We start from the raw sequence: 19,458 nt of genomic DNA, 5'->3' as shown, positions 1-19,458 counted from the left end.
TACATAAAAACCCGAAGAAGGTATGACAGACAGATGAATATTATCATAGTGATCATGCACCTTACAAGGCAAAAAGGCGAGTGCACCCAAAGAAATACACATCTCGAAGTGTGCAATGCAGTCACTAAGCCGTCCTGTTGTAACCGATGCTCATGGAAACTGACTTCTACTGGTAACTTAATCACACGTGGGGCAAATAAAAGGCATTAAATAGCTCAATAAATTATCCCTTCCCAAAGTCAAAACCCAGATACAACTCCTTTCCCCCCCCCCTATGCAGTGTCTCTAGTCCTTCTCAGTCTGGTCCAGGAAGCACAGAAGGAGCACGATGGAGGTGTGTGCCTCTCTCCATGGTGGGCGGGGTCTCTCTATCCGCGGGGGGGGGCGGGGTCTCTCCACGGGGGGCGGGGTCTCTTTCCATGGGGGGGCAGGGTCTCTCTCCATGGGGGTGCGGGGTCTCTCTCCATGGGGGGGGCGGGGTCTCTCTCCATGGGGGGGCAGGGTCTCTCTCCATGGGGGTGCGGGGTCTCTCTCCATGGGGGGGGCGGGGTCTCTCTCCATGGGGGGCGGGGTCTCTCTCCATGGGGGGCGGGGTCTCTCTCCATGGGGGGCGGGGTCATAAGGAGCAGCATCTTGATGGAGGTGCTGGAGAAGGATGGGTCAGACATGCGAGCGAAGACGTCGATGTTTCAGGGGTGGGGGGAGGGGTTCAGAGTGTGATGGGGAGGGGGGGCGAGAGGAGGCCCTCCTCCAGCCAGGTGACAGAGGACGGCATACGGCGTTCCCCCCCGCGCCGGTGGATGCGGCGAAGGCGCAGCACGTAGAGCGCGATGGACAGCAGCACCACCATGAAGCAGGCCAGGAACAGGTAGTGGTTGTTGAACAGCGAGAAGCCGTGGCGCCAGTGGGAGTGGACCGCCTTCAGCCCCTCCTGCTGGATGTCCCTACGAGGCACAGAGAGCGCGTTATTAGCCTAGCACTCAGCCAGAAACAAGGCCATGAGGACAGAGGACCACGCCTTACCTTAGGGGCAGGAAGCGGGTCCGGTAGAGGATGGCTCCCAGAGTCCACTGCACCTCTTTGTCGTAGACAAGGAGGGCCGTCTTCAGGTTTTTATATTCTGCCGGGAAGGAGAATCCCGAGTGGAAAACCTCATGCATCCATGCAGATTTAAAACACTGGTACCTGCGCAGAGTGATGGAACACAGAGACAAACCATGCAGATTAAAACACTGGTCCCTGCGCTGGAAGTGATGGAATTGCATTACGTTGTTGTGACTGCTGCCAAGGAAAACGTTAAAAAGCCATTCAACCAAGGTATTTAAAGAGCTACACTCATCCCTACAGCACTTAAAAGGTCAGCGTAACCTAAAACCTGTTTTTTATTGTACAACTGGCAAAAATGAAGTTGTGCTAGGCTTAGACTGAGTTTCCAGTTCCTTGCTTGACCTACTTCAGTCTGTGAAGGTCTGCATGCGATGCGTACAGGCCGTGGTCGAAGCGCTCCTTCAAGGTTTTCCACTGCGTTGCACAGTAACTCTGGGGAACACAAACCAGTTCAGTCCAGCAGGTCCCACAACAACATTACAGCATCACTAAAGGGACCCTGTCCTAGGCTCAGTGGAAAGAGCTTGGCAATCACAGCATGATTAGAAATGTACGTGAACACGTATGTGCACACACAATGTATTGTGTCAACGTCAAATGGCATCAATTCTTTTCTTACTGGCATTCACTTTTTATTTCACGTGCAAAATTATAAAGAAAATGCCCTCATCGCCACTAATAACAGCTGGTCGCTAGCGTCCACCAGTCTGATGTTGTGATGGCTGATAAGACGCTTAGCCTTCACAGTAATGAGCCTCTAGGGTTGGGGTGAGCGTGCTCATCTGAGACGCGGTGCAAACAACACTCTGCCTCCTCCTCCTACCCGGGCGGCCTGGGCGTAGCGGCTGGCGTTGTAGTCCCCTCCCATGCGCAGCACGTCCTCCGTGCAGTAGTAGAACTCGGAGAAGCCGTAGAACTGGCTGTTGCCGTAGTCGATGGCGGGCTGGTAGACGCCGTTGAGCGAGGTGTGGCTCTCCTCGGTGCGGTTGAGGAACGGCTGGAGGAGCAGCCGGCAGCGGTCGAAGTCCCCGGTGCCCCGGAGGTGCAGCGCACCCACCTGGTCCTGCAGGTGGGAGGGGAGGCACGGGTCCAGCAGGGGGGACTCGGCCGTCTCCCCGGCATGCTGGTCCAGGAGCCTGGGGGGGGGGGGGGGGGGGGGACACACACATGTCACGTAATATAATAAGGGACGCATGAAGGACGGAATCGGTCTGCAGATTAACCATGGTCATCGGCCTTCACTCAAAGTCACTTTGTTGTGCCGATTCTCCCAGAGAGCTTTGTGTGCCACGTATTTAAACAAGGGAAATATGGTACTTTGATCTCCGTGATAAGACATTTTGTGAGGTACTTGACGTGTACTAGAACAAACAAACATTCATTCTTAAAAGACATAAGTGCAGTGTTGTTAACCCTTGAGAAGGCGCCTTCACGCTAAACGCCCTCCGGAACGACAAAGAGATTTCGACAAATGGTATTGGTGATATTACATCCAGAGAAAGTAAGATGCACTTTGGTGAACCCATACGGGAAATAAGGCTGTCCCGTTGGAAATGAGAGGTATAGAAAAAAAAATGAAAAAAATGTAGTAAAATAAAGAAAGTAGGTAGGCTGTTGATCCAAAGCGGTTCTCACTTGTTTTTGGTAGCGGTGCTCTGAGCCAGGCTCTCCTCGTAGCGCCTGCGCGCCGCGTTGCCCCCGAAGCCCAGGAAGGTGGAGACGTAGACGCGGTAGACGTGCTCTGTGCGGTGGGCGTCGCAGCCAAGGTTGAACTCCGCCAGGAGGTTCTTGGCGACCTCCTCCTAGACGGCACAGCGGACATCAGCGGCAGAAACACACGCTGACCTGAGCACTACTAAGTACAAGTCAACTACACAATGTTAGATTCATGTGTAGCTCAACTATCAATCAACAGGATGTGGTGGAAACAACTAGAATTTGCAATGCGAAAAATGCTTTCAACACAATAAACACGACTACAACAGAACCATTTCACATTTCTTTGTATTTTTCCAGTACGGAACATTATGCAAGTTTCAAGCTGGTTCTCAGTAAGTTCCATGTGTTGGACTTTGTATCCGGCTATGAATGGATGCAGACGGCTTACAGCAGGCCATCAATAGAGTTGAATGGAGAACACGTCACCATCATCACAGGCCAAAATAAAGGATGCAAACCGGTTGAACCGGGTAAAGACAGGAGGTGGGAGGGAGGGAAGGAGACAACGAGAAGGGTAAGTGGCAAAGAAATCAGAGAGCGGGGGATAAAACTGAATTGGTTTGGTGGATAATAACCTGTTGTGGAGAAGCAAAGCTTACGGTTTTGGGCACTTCGTACGCTATCTGCGTGGACACGCCCCCCATATCGAGGACGCCTGCTGTTCTCTTTCTCACCAGCGCCTCCTGTTGGTCGCCTCCTGGGAGCTGCACCTCCACTACGGCCTGGCCGTCTGGAGGAACACAAGCAGCACGTTAGCATAGGCATCAGACTGGCCATGACACGTCACACAGAAGATCTCCATCACCTTCTTCCTGTCTTCAGAAGAGAACCATTCAACACTAGAGGAAGACAACGAGAAAAACGTTTACCGTTGTGGACATGGTTAAACCTTCCCAGTACAAAGTTTATTCCGATCCATGCGTAGACACCTGGAATGAAAGAGAAAAGGTTAGTAATCAGAATTTAATCCTTTTATATTTGAAACCTTATTGTGTTGACGAGAATACTACTCTTAGTGTCTGCAACTTCTCCCAGTAGGTGAATCCCGTTTGCTTACCTTCCTGCTTGCCAGAGATGACCTCCACATGGGAGTCAGAGAAGAGGAAGTTGAAGACGACAGGGATGTCTGTCCGCAGATCCTCCAAAATAGCTTCTTGTTGACTAAAGTAACAAAATCAAACCAGAAACACCATTGAGCAGGCTTTGATGTTGAGGTCAGCAACATTCGGCTGCAGGCTCGGCCACTCAGACTGTTTACAATTGTTGTGTGATGCTAGAGAAACAGTATATCTACCATTTTAAGTTGATCATTTTGCACTATCATTTGTAATGATCAAAAAGCAAGTGCAGTGTAACCAAACTGTAGGATCAAATTAGGTCATATTGTTTTACTTTAAGTAGAGCCTTACACTTAAAAGACACATAAAGCTGAAGCGAATGAAAACATCGAGCTTGGATCAGGCATCGTGCGCAGAGCGTGCAGACGCAGAGATGTGTTGTGGTAGGCATACGATTGGTTACCAGGCGCCAATATCAATGCCCGTTCTGTTTTGAATTAATTAAACCAAGGCCTGTCTTCTGAGCAAGCTCGCTGAATCAATGATTTTTGAATGAGGAGTTACTTTTCAAGGCAGTAATAAACCGCCACCCCTGAGACACCAGTGGGCCTGCTGCATCATACCTCTCAGGCAGGAGCCTCATGCCAGCGGTGCACAGGATGTAAAGGGGCGTCTCCTGGTGCTTGTTCTTGGGGATGTGTTGGGCTGCAAAGCTCAGCAGGGGGTAGATGTAGTCACTAGACTTCTCTGGTGATGTGGCCAATTCAGAGATCCCTAAAAGCAAAAGAGGTCCACATTAGAGATGTCCACTGCACAACAATGTTAACATCAGCCACCGAGGTTCAGGTTTAAGGAAACCTTGGTCGAAACCAGGTGTGAATGGACCAGTTAAAGCTTCTATAACAAGTGAGTTAACCAGTGAGTTCAATTCAATTCCATTTTATTTGTATAGCCCATAACAGTCTCAAAGGGCTTAACAGGCCAAATATTTACGACATATTTGAAGCTAACTAGTCAGCTTCATGATTAAAGGGTTGAAAGTTTAAGGACACATTTTCTTGCTATAGGAAATCCGTCATAAACCTATTTCAATATTGACAACAATATTGTCAACATTAATACAACAACGGAAATTCATCATATGGTTGTGATGATAGAAGAGCTTTAAAAGGTTTCAGTGTTCACCTAGATCAGCCTTAGAATTGTGCAGCATCTTGACCTAGCTAGCTTTGATTGTTTACTGGGAATGGGTTAACCAAGCGATTGCTAGTGCTTGACACTTGGTTCTATGAACATCCTGACTGTACCAACAGCGATATATAGTTTCTCTTTCTGCAGATAAATGTACTTATTGTGAGTCGCTTTGGATAAAAGCGTCTGCTAAATGAACCAAATGTAAATTGTGAGTGTGTAGGACTCGCCTGGCTTTATCTTCATCACCACCGGCTTGCGGTGCTGGTCCCTCATCTGCCTGATGTCCAGGAGCTCGTGGGGGTTCCCGTTGTGGCGCGGCCAGCAGTACACAAACACCCGGGAGCCGCTGCTGCCGCAGTCCACCACTAAGCCATAGTTCAGCGTGGGGTTGCTGGTGTCCGTCGCCTCCACGCTTGTGACTCGAGCCAAGTGTCTTCAGAGGACAAAAACAAACAATCTGTTACGTGTTTCGGTCAAACAGGAAGTGGAGTGGTTACAGAGTTCGACCATGCGTACCTGTGGAAGTGGCTTTCCTCTTTAGTCCAAATGGTGTGTCCCTTTCCAATAAAGAACATCAGGTACAGCAGTCCCACCAGGCACAAAACCAGGCCAAGTAAGAGCAGCTGTCTGAAGGAAGGCTGTAAGATCCGTGGAAGTACATGGGACGAAAGGCTGAAATGCCAGGAGGCTGGGAACAGGCAGGAGATGCTGATCCTGTCAAACACAGAAGGAAGGCGGTTGTGTCGAGTCAAGGAAAGCTACATCTATGCGGAGTGTTAACATCAATGTGACAGTCATGAACCAGGGGCTGCCCTAATAATACACACCTTCCCATGACGACGGATGGTGTTATTATTTAATATAGAGCGATGTGTGAGCAGCTGACTGTAGCGGCGAGTGTCGACTCGGTCCAGATAACCTTCTCTGTTTCTTCATCGCCAGCCATGATCCGGACCTGATGACAATGACAGTCTGGTCAGTGAGACTCAGGTCATCGGGGTCTGGACGGACAGGTCCTTGGGGTCTGGACGGACAGACCTCAGCTCTCAGGAGATTAGATGTTATACGTCATGCGTAAACATGAACTCCTGAAGCGGCTAGTGCTAACTAGCTACGGGAAAATAACAGGAAATTGACACGTGGAACAAACCATTTATAAGAATAAACGAGGCTGGTAGACATCACATCCCAACATAGTATTGAACGGTTGTCTCTTTCTTTGCCCTCATTGATGAGTTAAACTCAGCTTACCTGGACAGCCAGATGTAATGCTAGCAGTGAGCCTTCTGCTCTTCCGTCGCAGTTCTCCGCTGAGTGACGTGGCGCATGCGCTGTGTCGGGTGGGTTCGATTTGCCACCCGGTGTTAACCAACACAGGTACACTAGGCGGTGCCGGTCCTCAGATTCATATCTTAGACAAACATTGCATTTGCTGTGTTGTGAAATATGACTATAGCCACTTTTTAAATACAAATCTAAATGAGAAGTGAAGTACAAATATTAAATAGTTAAGTACTGTTAGAGAAAAAAATATTAAATATTTTTATTTCTATTTGCAATCAAAACCTAAATTGGCATGAAATGTATCTTTATTTTAAGGTATATCTGAATTTATGAAGGCCACTTACAATACAAAAGTACTGTTCATACAATATTGCAGACAGTATATCACAGAAAATATCACTTAAATGCTATTACTTTTTATGCATGGAAACCTTGTCCATGCTGAAAATGAATGGGAAACATTATAACAGGTTCACTATTCAAAACAAGTCACTTAAAACCCCATGATGGAATAATACCATATTCAGTTCAGTGATCAAAGTGCCACAGTGTTTGTATTTAAACTTAACATCCATTGAACCCTTAATTTCAGCTTGTGGTAATTTTTTGAGGACTCAGCAATGGCATTTTTTTAAGAGAATAAAATAACTGCTTATAGTTGACTGAGAGACTTGTTGAAACTCTCTCAACGTGTTTCAACATGGTTCCTCACAGCGCCGGCTCCAGCCTCTTCTTCTGTCCAAAGTCTGAAGAGAAGGGGGAACGGAGAAGATACGCATTACAACGGACGAATCAGAGGACAGCTTCGCACGGAGTAGAACTAGAAGGGACCGCAACAAACCTGAGTCTCTGAGGGTTAAACGATTCAGCTCTTCCTCCAGCTGCTGGTCGCTGATGTTGAAGGTATTGGTCGGTACGTCGGGCAGGGAGGCCAGCAGGGAGCTACCTCCCTGGGCCGTCTCCCTGGGCGGTACCAGGGGGTTGTGGGGCACCTCCGGCAGGACGCCCGGGAGGCGGTCCGTCATCTCGTCAGCGTCCTCCATCAGGGCTTTGAGCTCTTCCTCCAACTCGTCCACATTTTCGTCTGCCAACACACATTTATGTTAAATATCTCCAAGTGCTCACGCAACAGCAGAAATGAGTCACAACACAATATATCTTGTATTGCAATAAACCATGCACCTGAAGTGGCCACGCCCGCTAAAGTCTGGTTCACGTCCTCTTGAACATCGCACAGCTGGTGAAAGACACACATGTTAGCATGGCATTGTGAATAGAGACAAAGACAAACACCGATAACTGAAATCTTAAAGCTACCTCCTGGATTTGATCCACGAGGCTCTCTGCCCCTTCCACTGTGACGTCTTTCAATGCCAGTCGCAGGGCGGCCACCCCAGTCTGATACGCCTGCATAACCTTCAGGTCACCAGCACATTGACATGCAAAGACATGAGCACAGTGGAACATACGTATAATAGCATTTATCCAAACCGCTGAACGCTGAGGTCACCGTGGAGAGAAATACAGCCACTCAAAACAGTTCTTCACCCACAATAACATTGTTATTAACCTTCCAGTGCTTACCAGTTTATCGGTCTGTGATTGGGCGATTCTGTCCAGTATACCTCGAATGGTCTCAAGTTGGGCAAACAGGTTGTCCGCTCTCTTTTCAACCCTCTTGCGTCCCCTCAGACATCTCAAGGCCTGTGAAACACATTGCATTTTATTAACAGGGAATGAGAAAAACCCTTGCTCGGGCCCAGGCTCTGCGGGTCAGTGTCTAGTGTTGGTTGCTTGAGTGACACTCGGCTAAGCATTAATTTTCCCTGAGCCAATCATCACCTTGCGATAAATTCAACATCTATCCCTGGCTGCATTATGTAACACATGGTGATTGAGCCTATGGCTCACTGATGGGAGCTCCTGCCTTTGCAGTATTATGAATGGTAGGAACTGGGTGTCGGTGGGGACACTACCCCGTTGTGCCAGAGAGGGAGGGCGGTGCTACCGCAACAGACTCGCTGTTCAACCAGCTGGTGTGGGTAGTGATGGATTGTTTTTTTGCTAAAGAAAATCTTGGCGATTGCGTATATTTAGCCTCCCAGCCCTGAAAACAGCTCAGACAGAGGAAACCATTTACTCATAAAGAGAAACTAAAAAGGAAATTCTGGTTGATTATCAGGATGCAATAAGTGTGTGCGTCTGTGTGTCTGTGTGTATCTCTGTGTGTGCATGTGTGTGTGTGTGTCTATCTCTGTGTGTGTATCTCTGTGTGTGCATGTGTGTGTGTGTGTGTGTGTGTGTTTGTATCTCTGTGTGTGTGTGCATCTCTGTGTGTGTGTGTGCGTGTGCGTGTGCGTGTGTGTGTGTGTGTGTGTGTGTGTAACCTGAGATTTCTTCCTGTCCCGCAGGAGCATCCTCGCTTCCTCTCTGCACCTGCAGATAAATCACACGTCCTAGCGTTAGCAGGACATTAGAGATGACCACCTGACCTTGGACAGGAAGCACAGTACAGTGTGCTTCACCCCCCATGCCAACAGTCTGACCCCAGCAATAAGTCAAGCAGCTGTTTGCTGAGGCCCTGAATCCAGCTGAGTGCTTTGGTTAAGTGATACCACAGAGGCGCTTTCAGAAAGACAGCAGCCCAATCTCCCCCCAGCAGTTATAGTGCAGTTATAGTGTTATCTTGCTGTATTCCATACAGCAAGAAAATGGCTCAAACCATCCCTTATGGAATAGACTCAGGACACTAGGTAGGTACGCTTTCACACTCATATAGAATAGCATCAGTTAAAAAAAAAACTAAACTGATAAACCCATTGGGCCACATGTACGTATTGTGTGTAATAGTATGTTTAAAGTGTATATAAAGCATGTTGTATGTTTATTGTGTATTTGTAAGTATAATGTGTGTTTGTATGTATGATGTATATTTATATGTATAAAGTGTATTTGTATGTAAAATGTGTATTTGTATGTATAATGTGTATTGTATTTGTACGTTTGTATAATTTGTCTTTGTATTTGGATCTGTTTTTGTATGGATAAAGTGTATGTGCCGTACTTGTCTGCCTCCAGGCCGAGGACTTTGATTCGTTCCCCCAGCAGGTTCTCGCTGCACTGAAGCTGGTAGATCCCAACATCCACGTCGCTCACAGGGGAAACCCGGCACTGCCCTGGCCGGGAAAACTTCACTATCTGTTAGGACGGGAAAAACAAGGAAAACTACACTCTGTTTGGACGAAAACAAGGAAAATTCACTCTCTGTTAAGACGGCAAAGCAAGGAACACTTCTCCATCTGTTAGGACGATAAAACAAGGAAAACTTCACTATCTTTTAGGTCAACAAAACAAGGAAAACTTCACTATCTGTTAGGTCAACAAAACAAGGAAAACTTCACTATCTGTTAGGTCAACAAAACAAGGAAAACTTCAATATCTGTTATCTGTATAAACTTTGCCCTGCTAACACAACCCTTACCTTCTCCCCCTCGTGCACTGAGACGGTACACCTCTTCTCCCTCTGCAGCTGCAGCAGAGCCAGGCACAGGGAGCTCTCTCCAGGGCAGACCTCAGAACAGAGCTCGCTCAGCTCCTGGAAGGACAGGAGCGAGCGGCTGGAGAAGGCACTGCTCCTGTAGGCTTCCAGCAGGTCCGCTGCCTTCTCCTGGAAGGTGGAACCCGTGGCATTACTGACAGTGTCGCACAGAATTTACATTGATTTCGAAGAATTGAGTCAACATACCTTTACTAGCTCTATCACAACAAAAGACTCATCCTGTGATACCAGGCTACTCCCTAGAAGGGTGGAGAAGGTCCATTTCAGAGGCTTCACCAGTAGAACCCCGACACCCCAGGACAGCCAGCCTGAGTCTACATTGGCAGCGAACTCAGACTCTCTCTGCAGCTTCCCACACCTGAGAGGTCAAACAAACGCGATGAGAACCCGTGCAGTGACAGTAACAGTGACACAAGAGCTTTGGATGACAACATGCCCCATTGGTGAGATGGTTACCTGGCCATGCTCTGGATGACCGTGGTCAAGCCCAGCGGCAGCCGTCCGTTCCTCTTGAAAGCTGCGTTGAGTTCCTTCAGGCTCAGACTCACGGCTCCATGCGTCCTGCAAGTCTGCAGGACCAGCGAGGTCCAGAATTCCACCTTACTGTCCCAGTCGGAGGGGTGGACCTCTCGGTTCTCCTTGAAGTCGGAGAACAAGAAGTTCATCCGTTCCTCGTCCTCCCAGTCATCTGGAAAAACTGTTTTCTTAGTGTGCTCCATGCTATGAACCGAACCCTGAAATCCGAAACGATAACCCTATGTTTGTTGTGCCATATGACTACAGGAGCTAAAGGGCTAGAGAGAGAGTCTATAGAGATATCGTCAGAGCTGGTTCGATATGAATGGCGACAGTCAAAACATTACGACGATTTCAAAAGATCAGCCTAGTTGACTGGCAGCTGAATAAGGATTACTATTATTAATATAACGTGGAAAGACACACACTTCGCTCTGACTAATGCGAGCTTCACCTTAAACAACAACCACCGATTGCTTGGTTTGAAACACCGAAGCGTATAGGCGGGCGGGCGGAGGTTAAATGCACCGCCTCTTGATACTACATACGAACCTCAGACGTCTGGTGTGACAAAACACGCGCACCCACAGTCCTCTTTTCGTTTCGTTTTCAGTGACACCAGCAGGTGGTGCTGGTGCACGCGCACGGATGTAAGGACTTTTCATTTACTTCTTTTTTTTATTTATTCTATGTAAACAGTGTCCCGTCAAACTCATGAAGTTTGGTTTCAAGATTAACCTCAATCCAGTTTATTCAAGTTTATTGCATTTATAAAGTGCTGATCATTTTAAATATTTTCTTGGTTTTATTCATTTCTGTAGAACAGAGCACATGAACTGCTCTCTGAGAGGAACGTGAGGTCAAAGATCATGAACGTGGGGTCATAGGTCATGCTCGTTGCGGATTCAGTTTTTGGAATATATCTTTCTTTGAAATAAAGTAATACGTTTCGAAATTCTCCCATTTTCATTAACACTTAGACATTTAGCTGACACTTTTATCCAAATCGATTTACAAGTGAGTCTGAGAACAATGAAAGCATACAATCAAACTGAAAATTAGTATAGGCCTACAGGAAATTATGGATTACTGACAAACAGAAAGAGTCCAGAAAATCCCCATTCCTTTGTTTGTTATCAAGTCAAGCGTACTTTGGATTTCTGTTAATAAGCGGCATGCTGATTGCTGCATGTGGGCTAAATTGTTTTAAGGATCCAAAGTTTTACCAATCCATTCAATGTGAACAGTTAATGTACATGCGCACAATCTGTAGAGCACACAATATATAGCATAATACTTTACAAAACATTGGATCATGATGCTCAGGGATCCGACATACACATGGATGTAATTAGTTGTCCAATATTATTGCATAAGAATATATTAAAAAAACGATCATTTGGTTAGTTGTCTCCATCTGTCTGTTGAGACGGCTTCAGTCTGATTGGCTCAGGAAAGCTGAGGTCCCTCTCCTCGGCATGGCACGTGTTTCTTTAAGGGGCCCCTGTTATACCACCAGGTCTGAGTGAGGTTAGCCATTACAAGCCCTTTGGAAATCTGCCTTTTCCTGTGTTTTAGTGACATCACAAGTGGGAATTTCCATCTAGATGTACGCTGGATAGAGAAGCAACATTTGCTGCAGTCCACTGGGTAGGCTGGTAGACTGATCCATCCAGCACACATCCAGGTGCGAACGCCCACTTGTGATGTCACTTTGGCACAGGAAAAGGCAGATCCTCAACAGCTTGCAAAGGCCAATCACACTCCCTCCTGGTGGGTTAACAGGGGCCCTTTACTGCGGATCTCTACTGAGTTGGGTGTTAGGTGGTCTCTACTTGGCACTGAGGTCCACCAGCAGGTGCTGGTAGGCCAGGGTATTCCCCTTGAAGCTGGCGGCCAGCAGGATGTCCTTGTTGTCCACAGAGACCAGGCTGAAGGCACGCGGCCCCCTGATGTTGAGCTCCTGGAAGGGCTGGAAGCGCTGCGTGAGGTCGTCCCACAGGTACACCCTGGAGAAGGAGAAGTCGCTGCCCAGCAGGAGGTACTGGCGCAGGCCCACCGTGAAGGGGTACACCGCCATGGAGCCGCGCGACGGCAGCGTCTGGATCTCAACGAAGCGCTGGCCCTCCCAGCGCAGGATCTTGGAGTCGCCGATGAAGCGCGTGAGGCACAGGTAGAGCACCTTGCGCACCCAGAAGTGCTTCACCATCTGCACGTCGGCCAGCTCTGTGATCTGGGAGTAGAAGATGAACTGCTTTTGGCTGCGGCTCCACTGGAAGATCACGGGCGGCTGGGAGGCGCTGGACAGGATCAGGTGCTGCCGCCCGCTGCCGGTGTCCAGGAACTCCACGTGTGTGTCGCGATGCCAGGGGTGCAGGGACTGGTGGGTGTAGAAGCCGTTGCTGTTCCAGCGGTAGATGCTGGTGGAGCCAGCTTTGGAGCTGTCCGCCACCACGAAGTACCACTCCTCGTCCAGCTGGAAGGTCTCGATGAAGTTGGGCTTCCTGACGCGCGTCGTGTCAATGTCCTGGATCTTCACGAAGCGCTGCGGGTCGTCGGCCCATCTAGGAGAAACGATGCATGAGAACTGACCATTACAGACAACAACATGGCGGCAGGTGGCCCAGGTGGTAGAGGGGGTTGGCTGGTAACCGGAAGGTTGTTAGTTCGATCCCCGGTTTACTTGTTAGAAAACCGCTGTATAAATGCAGTCCATTTACCATTTAACCACAGTGTTTCTATTATTAATAACCACCAGTCGACAAACTAATGATAGGCAGTATAATTAACGCTCTAGTTAAGTGGTCCTTCTAAACCTTGTGCTTTGAGATCAGCAGTGTTTCCATGGTTTAAAGTCTTACTTGTAGATGTGGGAGCCTCCAAAGAGCTGGGCCACCACCATGTAGAGCGTGTTGTTGATCACCACCGGTTTGCAGTAGACGGCAGAGCGGGCTGTGAAACACAAACACAGACGCACCCTATTCAAATGTCTTGATAATGCATTCATCACATTCCCTTCACACAACAACCCGTCGTGACTCACAGGTGATGTTGTGGAAGTTCTTGAAGAGCATCTCCACATGGTCCCAGATGTACAGCGTGCAGAAGCCTGTATCGGGCTGAGCAAAGACCACAAAGTGATCCTCGTTGAACTCATAGGACTCCACAGACACCGACTGGAAACGGAAGGTTTCATAAACTGCGAAATCTATAGAGAGGGAGAGAGAGAGAGAGTGAGGGAGAGAGAGAGTGAGGGAGAGAGAGAGAGAGAGTGAGAGAGAGAGAGAGAGAGAGAGAGAGTTATTACCTGCCCATAAATTGAAATCAAGTCCATTGCCTTTTGAAGTCACTGAGCCTGACCATGTAAGGTAAAGGAGGGAAGGGCCAACCTGCACTGATGCAGTTGAAGTCCCGCGGGGTGAGGTCGTGGATCCTGCGTCCCTGGAACTCGAAGGGACTGGCGCAGTAGATGGCGGGCACCGAGGTGTTGGTCTGCTCCATCCAGTCCACCAGCCACTTGATCTTACAGTCGCAGCGGAACGAGTTCCCCCGCAGGTCTCTGGACAGAGCGTCAAAAGGGCGTTATTTAGAGCAAAGGAAAACCACCATATTTTTAGTATTCCCTAAGAAACACTCCCAATAAGTGGCTGTGTAAGTGCACTTTCAGTTTCATGGCAGTGTGATGCTGCCAATGTTTCCACAGGGAACTTGGCTTTCCGCTGAGTGTTCAAAGCAGTACTGCGTCAAGGCACGGGGTCTGTTTCAGCGTGTTAACACTCACAGGTCAGTGAGGATGTCGAGGTGCTGGAAGAGCTGCCGGGGCAGCAACTGCAGGTTGTTGTTGGACAGAGACCTGGAGGATCAGCAGGAAAGAGCAGCTGTTAGCACTACTGCTGATCCATAACACACACAGTCGGACCATGAGAGGTATTCTGGTTGAATGTAAAGATAAAAACAAAAATATAATATTACATTGATCAAATGTTTTCTGGTTTAATATTACATTGATCAAATGTGTTCTGGTTTAATATTACATTGATCAAAGTTGGTCTGGTTTGATGCAAGCATAAAAACAAACATACAATATTAAATTGATCAAATGTGTGGAGAACAGATAGAAAGGGGATACTTTACAGGTGGGTCAAAGACTTGAGTCCTCTGAAGGTGTTCTTGGAGAGAGCCTGGATGTCGTTATTCTCTATGAACCTGAGGGACAGAGTCAGCTTCAGAGATTCGCTCATGTTTCACAAACATGGAGAACATCGAGAAATAGTTTGTCAATAGGCAGTAGGATAGAATCCAATAGTACCAAAACAACTGGGCACACTTTTAAATTAGATAATTAGAGATTATCTAAGAGATAATAACATTTGGTTTAGTTTAGATAAAGTTACTGTATGTACTATACATATATATTTAAAACAATGTTATTATATTAATACCAACACATACACTATAACTACTTAACAAAACAAAAATAATCAAATGAGTTTCAACTTCATCATTGAAGCCCACTCTGCCTTGGTCGTGTATGGAAGATAACAGCGTGTGCACTTATCACAGACGATCCAGCCGAGGCTGGCCATGAAAATATTATTAGCATTCACAGCGGGTCGCTGGGGTTCTACCCGTTAATGCAGAGGCTCTGTAATGGGCTGCTGCACAATCTGCTCAATCCCTCTTTAAAGCCTGATGGACAGTGTTGCTGGAGGGCTGCACACCCATCGCCAAACGGTTCACCGTGAAGCCTTCAACCTGTGGGCTTTCAGCCGCTTGTGCAGCTCAAAGGATAAGGATGAGGAAACGTTTCTGTTCCAAATCCTAGCAAAGCTTCTGATACCAAACGGGGCAGAGCCTGAGTATTCTAACGTTCCTCTAGTGAGACGTGGACGTTTAACCTCAACGGTGGAGACACAGCAGAGCCTGTAGAGCCGTAGGGCTGTAGGGCAGGCAGTGTGAAACACTTATACTGGTGTAGGAATCACTTAGAGTTACTGGTGTAGCCAGTGTGAGCACTAAGAGGTACTGGGGTAGTCAGGGCAGGGGTCATTGTGAAACACTTACAGGTACTGGGGTCTGGGGGTTCTGGTGTGGTCAGTGTGAACCATTTACAGGTACTGGTGTGGTCAGTTTGAACCACTTGCAGGTACTGGTGTGGTCAGTTTGAACCACTTGCAGGTACCGGTGTGGTCAGTGTTAAACACTTACAGGTACTGGTGTGGTCAGTGGTCATTGTGAAACACTTACCGGTATACCGGAGTGGTCAGTGTTAAACACTTACAGGTACTGGTGTGGTCAGTGGTCATTGTGAAACACTTACCGGTACTGTTTTGGTCAGTGGTCATTGTGGAACATTACAGGTACTGTTGTGGTCAGTAGTTAGTTTGAAACACTTACAGGTACTGCAGGTGAGACAGGCCAGCGAAGGCGTCGTCCGACACTTGAGTAAACGTATTGGAGTTCAGTAAACTGTGGAAAAGCAAAAGCAAGCCGATCAAGTCCCAGACGTTCATGACTGCTTGTCTGGTGGAACGACGTGTGTGTGGTACTTGAGCTGGGTGACCCCTTGTGCAAACAAATCTGTTTTCATAAAGGTTCTGGTTTCTGTAGCTCAACAGTGTGATTCAACAGCAACACAACACAATACAAGCAACACACAGTGCCTTCTCTTAATAGCCCCCCACACACACACACACACACACACACACACACACACACACACACACACACACACACACACCCACGTGGGGACCTCCACACACACACACACTCGATTGCATCTGAGGACACAAGCGGGGCATTGTGTGAGTGTAAGGGAGCTGAAGGGACTCAGTCTTTGGTAACATCACACTGGTCCAGAGACACTTTACTCTTATTACTGCAATCTCACCACTGTGTTCAATAGCCATTTATTCTAGTGGCTGTCGTCCTGCCATCTCAACGTTACCAAGAGAGACGCCGTCTTGATTAAAGAACGATGCAGGGCATATGAAGGGAAGAAATAAACCTTCTCTTTCTAAAGTTTTAACAACCAAGAAAGCATAAGTGGACTGAGACAAATGTGTTGTTAAGTGTTCCCTTAATCAAGGAGGGAAAAGAACAGCGGTAATATAAGACCTGAGTGCTAGAGGGATGCCCCCCATCTGGGTGTGTAGATGGTGTACTGTAACAGTAAGATGCTGGTAGACCACTGGTTTTTAACTTTTTCAGCATCAGGACCCAAATGTGTCAATAGTCACCCAAAAATAAATAAGGACCAATATTTGAGTTATAAAAGGGGGCCTTCACTTGCTGGTAAAGACATGGAGGGACAACCATTGTGTCTAACCCAATAACATAGTATGCCATTGAAGCATTTGTTAATCCTTCTTTCCGATGTTCTGGGACCCTGTCTAAAGGCCCTCCCGACCAACGCCTAGGTCGCAGCCCACCAGCTGAGGATCACTGTGGTGCAGGGAGGAGACCAGAGAGCAGAATACTCACAGGAACTGCAGCATCTGCAGATGAGAGAAGGCTCCCTCTGGGATGGTGGTGAAGGCTGCGTTCACCATCGTCCTGTTGGAGCATAGAAACGATTTAATAACGTTTCACACGTTAAAAGTAACAATGCTTATTTGGTTCATGGTGTTATGGGTACTTTGTTTCTGATCTTGTGTTTTGTAACTGCGTATGAGGGGCCACTGCTGGTGTGTACTCCCAAAGTGCTTGTGTATTTTCCTCTGTGGTTCCTGGCGGTCTCTTCTGTAATCCAGCAGGATGCAGATTAAAGTGTAGCATGATCCTGTTTTTCTAATTTGATTAAAGACGAATGTCTTTAGAGGTAATCTAGATAGGACTAGCGTTTGCTGAGAATTGCACCTGTCACTCACACACGCTCAACTCCTCAGTCTCCTTGCCAAAGTTTGGGCTACTGCAGTTAGAATCTGAGCCAGGCCTAAATCTTTATCAGATCGAGGACTCACACAGCGCCCTGCTCCCTTGTTGTCTCTATTGTGACAACCAGGCGACCCTTTTGCTTGCCTGCACTCTTGTAATTCCCTGGGCTGCTGCTCCAACACAATCCCAGCCCCGCTTCACCGGCCGACCCTGTTCGGTGATCGATACGGCTCGATAATAACATACATTATCCTGCTTCTCTCTGTGGAACACTCTGAGGAACTGTAAAATCTCTCCCCCACACACACACACTAAACCTCTGGGCCTGCGGCTGACACTATCTCTGCCTCAGAGAGAGTGTGTATCTCTCTGTTCTCCTTAACACATCCCCCCTAGGAAATGCATGACCTCTTGGCTAGCAGGCATATGCAAGCTATTGTTAGTGAGTCTCACAGGAGCTGGCCACAGGATGACGACGCTCCACTGCTCATGTACTGGCATCGTGGGGCTCTTGTCATAGCTATTATAGCTAGCTGATTCCGGGCCAGGAATGAGCAGAGACTGCTGAAAACAAAGCATCATCTGTCCATTGGGTCATCATCTGTAACAGAGTGGCATGTGAGTGGCAGCATGGCCCGTCCCCTTCTCCAGGTCCCAGCCTGAACCATGTCACACATTGCTTGTGTGATTTTACGCTGTAAGATAACCGATGACCGTATAACCGTGTTGATATAGCTATGTGAGCTAAAACAATTGATCCTCCACGTTCCTTACAGGGAAGCAAGACAACATGTGGCGATGCTGGTATTATGTCAAAGAATCATGTATGTGGTGGTGTGTGCATCTCCACACTAGTGGACAACCCAGCACACCACAGCCACATGATCACAGTCCGACTATACACACACACACACACGGCTCCCTCTCAGTGGGGGGGGGGGGGGGGGGGGAGGCTGTACTCACAGGGAGATGATCCCCGGGGGGAAGCTCTTAGGGATGGCCTTGGTGTCCACGCAGAAGGCGCTGTCCTTGGTGCAGGAGCAGGTGCTGGGGCAGCGGGGGATCTTGGGGGCCCGCTTGGCCCCCCCCACCTCTGGCCCCTCCAGCAGGCAGAGGAGGAGAGCCAGGGCCAGCACACCGGCTGCCAGACCCCTGGGACAACCAGCCCAGCCGCGGTCCACCATCATCTCCTTCTTCTCCTTCTAAACTAAAGGCGGGACACGAAGACGGGGTGAGAGCAGAGAGGTAGGCGAGGGGGGGACTTCTGGAAGTGTCTTCTGTTCCCGTTGGATTGGCTCACTGAGCAGCCGGTGATGAGCACTCCTGCAGTGTAGTGTTCCTGAAGCTCGATGGCAGCGCTGGTGATGCAGACCGAAGGGTGAGCGGGCGAGGCGTAAAACAAGGAGGAGGGGGAGAGAGAGAGAGAGCTGGAGTCTGAGCGAGGAACAGAAGAGGTGTAGTCCTCCTATCCTCTGTGGGTACTCTGCAGCTTCTCTGGGTTTGTGCTCTCTCATTCTCTCTCTCTCTCTCTCTCTCTCTCTCTCTCTCTCTCTCTCTCTCTCTCTCTCTCTCTCTCTCTCTCTCTCTCTCTCTCTCTCTCTACTGCAAGAGGGGAGAGTGAGGGTTCTTTCTCCGCACTAGGACCTGTACGCAGTGCCGCTGACACTGAATAATTTAGCCTCATATGGAACACAGAAAACCTATAAACGATAGCTCCAGTGGTGGCTGGCTGGGGGAAGGGGAGCGGGGGAGGGGAGAGGGAATCTTGCCTCCAAGATTTATGTTTGAGGCAATACTGCATTGATTACAGAAGTTGGGATGAGACTCGCTGGATGGGAGCTAGTATTATCAAGGATGTTGGGAACTTCAGTGTGTGTGCGTGTGCGTGCGTGTGTGTGTGTGTGTGTGTGTGTGTGTGTGTGTGTGTGTGTGTGTGTGTGTGTGTGTGTGTGTGTGTGTGTGTGTGTGTGTGTGTGTGTGTGTGTGTGTGTGCGTGTGAGTGCGTGCGTGAGTGTGTGTGTGTGTGTGTGTGTGTGTGTGTGTGTGTGTGTGTGTGTGTGTGTGTGTGTGTGTGTGTGTGTGTGTGTGTGTGTGTGTGTGAGTGAGTGTAAATGTGTGCGTAACTGATTCACTATCAAAATGGCT

General features: G+C 48.3%; 3 protein-coding genes across 7 annotated transcripts; all 3 read right to left on the bottom strand.

The window, feature by feature from the left end:
* Positions 1-525: 525 nt before the first annotated feature.
* On the bottom strand, positions 526-6,436 carry entpd4 (ectonucleoside triphosphate diphosphohydrolase 4). Of its 5 annotated transcripts, none has more exons than XM_060054850.1 (13): positions 6,330-6,436; positions 5,906-6,033; positions 5,595-5,792; positions 5,306-5,511; positions 4,508-4,658; positions 3,884-3,987; positions 3,696-3,755; positions 3,402-3,556; positions 2,743-2,909; positions 1,931-2,243; positions 1,454-1,539; positions 1,024-1,185; positions 526-944 (listed from the first exon to the last, which is right to left on the bottom strand). In XM_060054850.1, the coding sequence occupies exons 2-13, from the start codon at positions 5,911-5,913 to the stop codon at positions 710-712; spliced, it is 1,845 nt and encodes a 614-aa protein (XP_059910833.1). In that variant the 5' UTR covers positions 5,914-6,033; positions 6,330-6,436; the 3' UTR covers positions 526-709. The 5 variants fall into 5 exon arrangements, with proteins under 5 accessions (XP_059910833.1, XP_059910834.1, XP_059910835.1 ...); XM_060054851.1 differs by lacking the exon at positions 6,330-6,436 and adding an exon at positions 6,229-6,250; XM_060054852.1 differs by lacking the exon at positions 6,330-6,436 and having other exon boundaries at positions 3,426-3,556; positions 5,906-6,185.
* A 177-nt stretch (positions 6,437-6,613) lies between these two features.
* chmp7 (charged multivesicular body protein 7) lies at positions 6,614-10,938 on the bottom strand. Its single transcript, XM_060054856.1, has 10 exons — positions 10,378-10,938; positions 10,108-10,279; positions 9,844-10,029; positions 9,427-9,560; positions 8,750-8,798; positions 7,947-8,066; positions 7,680-7,778; positions 7,545-7,599; positions 7,204-7,446; positions 6,614-7,108 (listed from the first exon to the last, which is right to left on the bottom strand). Exons 1-10 carry the CDS (start codon positions 10,638-10,640, stop codon positions 7,071-7,073), a joined length of 1,359 nt encoding a protein of 452 aa, XP_059910839.1. The 5' UTR covers positions 10,641-10,938; the 3' UTR covers positions 6,614-7,070.
* Positions 10,939-11,157: 219 nt separating this feature from the next.
* On the bottom strand, positions 11,158-18,958 carry lgi3 (leucine-rich repeat LGI family, member 3). Its single transcript, XM_060054855.1, has 9 exons — positions 18,277-18,958; positions 16,921-16,992; positions 15,835-15,906; positions 14,572-14,643; positions 14,219-14,290; positions 13,827-13,996; positions 13,481-13,645; positions 13,299-13,389; positions 11,158-13,001 (listed from the first exon to the last, which is right to left on the bottom strand). Exons 1-9 carry the CDS (start codon positions 18,498-18,500, stop codon positions 12,269-12,271), a joined length of 1,671 nt encoding a protein of 556 aa, XP_059910838.1. The 5' UTR covers positions 18,501-18,958; the 3' UTR covers positions 11,158-12,268.
* Positions 18,959-19,458: the final 500 nt, after the last annotated feature.

The sequence above is a fragment of the Gadus macrocephalus genome, chromosome 6 (genome assembly GCF_031168955.1).
Source record: "Gadus macrocephalus chromosome 6, ASM3116895v1".
Classification (NCBI taxonomy): domain Eukaryota; kingdom Metazoa; phylum Chordata; class Actinopteri; order Gadiformes; family Gadidae; genus Gadus; species Gadus macrocephalus.
This window is presented reverse-complemented; position numbering and strand designations above follow the sequence as displayed.

What these genes read in the sequence shown, in the direction of transcription:
- entpd4 (XM_060054850.1), bottom strand. An exon ending in GGTGATGAAGATAAAGCCAG is followed by an intron (nt 4,659 to 5,305) that starts GCGAGTCCTACA and finishes TTTTGCTTTTAG; the next exon opens with GGATCTCTGAATTGGCCACA. An exon ending in AGCACCGCTACCAAAAACAA is followed by an intron (nt 2,244 to 2,742) that starts GTGAGAACCGCT and finishes CCCCCCCCCCAG; the next exon opens with GCTCCTGGACCAGCATGCCG.
- chmp7 (XM_060054856.1), bottom strand. Translation starts at nt 10,640, where the DNA reads ATGGAGCACACTAAGAAAACAGTTTTTCCAGATGACTGGGAGGACGAG. An exon ending in CAGTGCACGAGGGGGAGAAG is followed by an intron (nt 9,561 to 9,843) that starts GTAAGGGTTGTG and finishes CCGTCCTAACAG; the next exon opens with ATAGTGAAGTTTTCCCGGCC. An exon ending in AGCGGGCGTGGCCACTTCAG is followed by an intron (nt 7,447 to 7,544) that starts GTGCATGGTTTA and finishes GTGTGTTGGCAG; the next exon opens with ACGAAAATGTGGACGAGTTG.
- lgi3 (XM_060054855.1), bottom strand. Translation starts at nt 18,500, where the DNA reads ATGATGGTGGACCGCGGCTGGGCTGGTTGTCCCAGGGGTCTGGCAGCC. An exon ending in CCCCCGGGGATCATCTCCCT is followed by an intron (nt 16,993 to 18,276) that starts GTGAGTACAGCC and finishes ATGCTCCAACAG; the next exon opens with GACGATGGTGAACGCAGCCT. An exon ending in GAACTTCCACAACATCACCT is followed by an intron (nt 13,390 to 13,480) that starts GTGAGTCACGAC and finishes TGTGTTTCACAG; the next exon opens with CCCGCTCTGCCGTCTACTGC.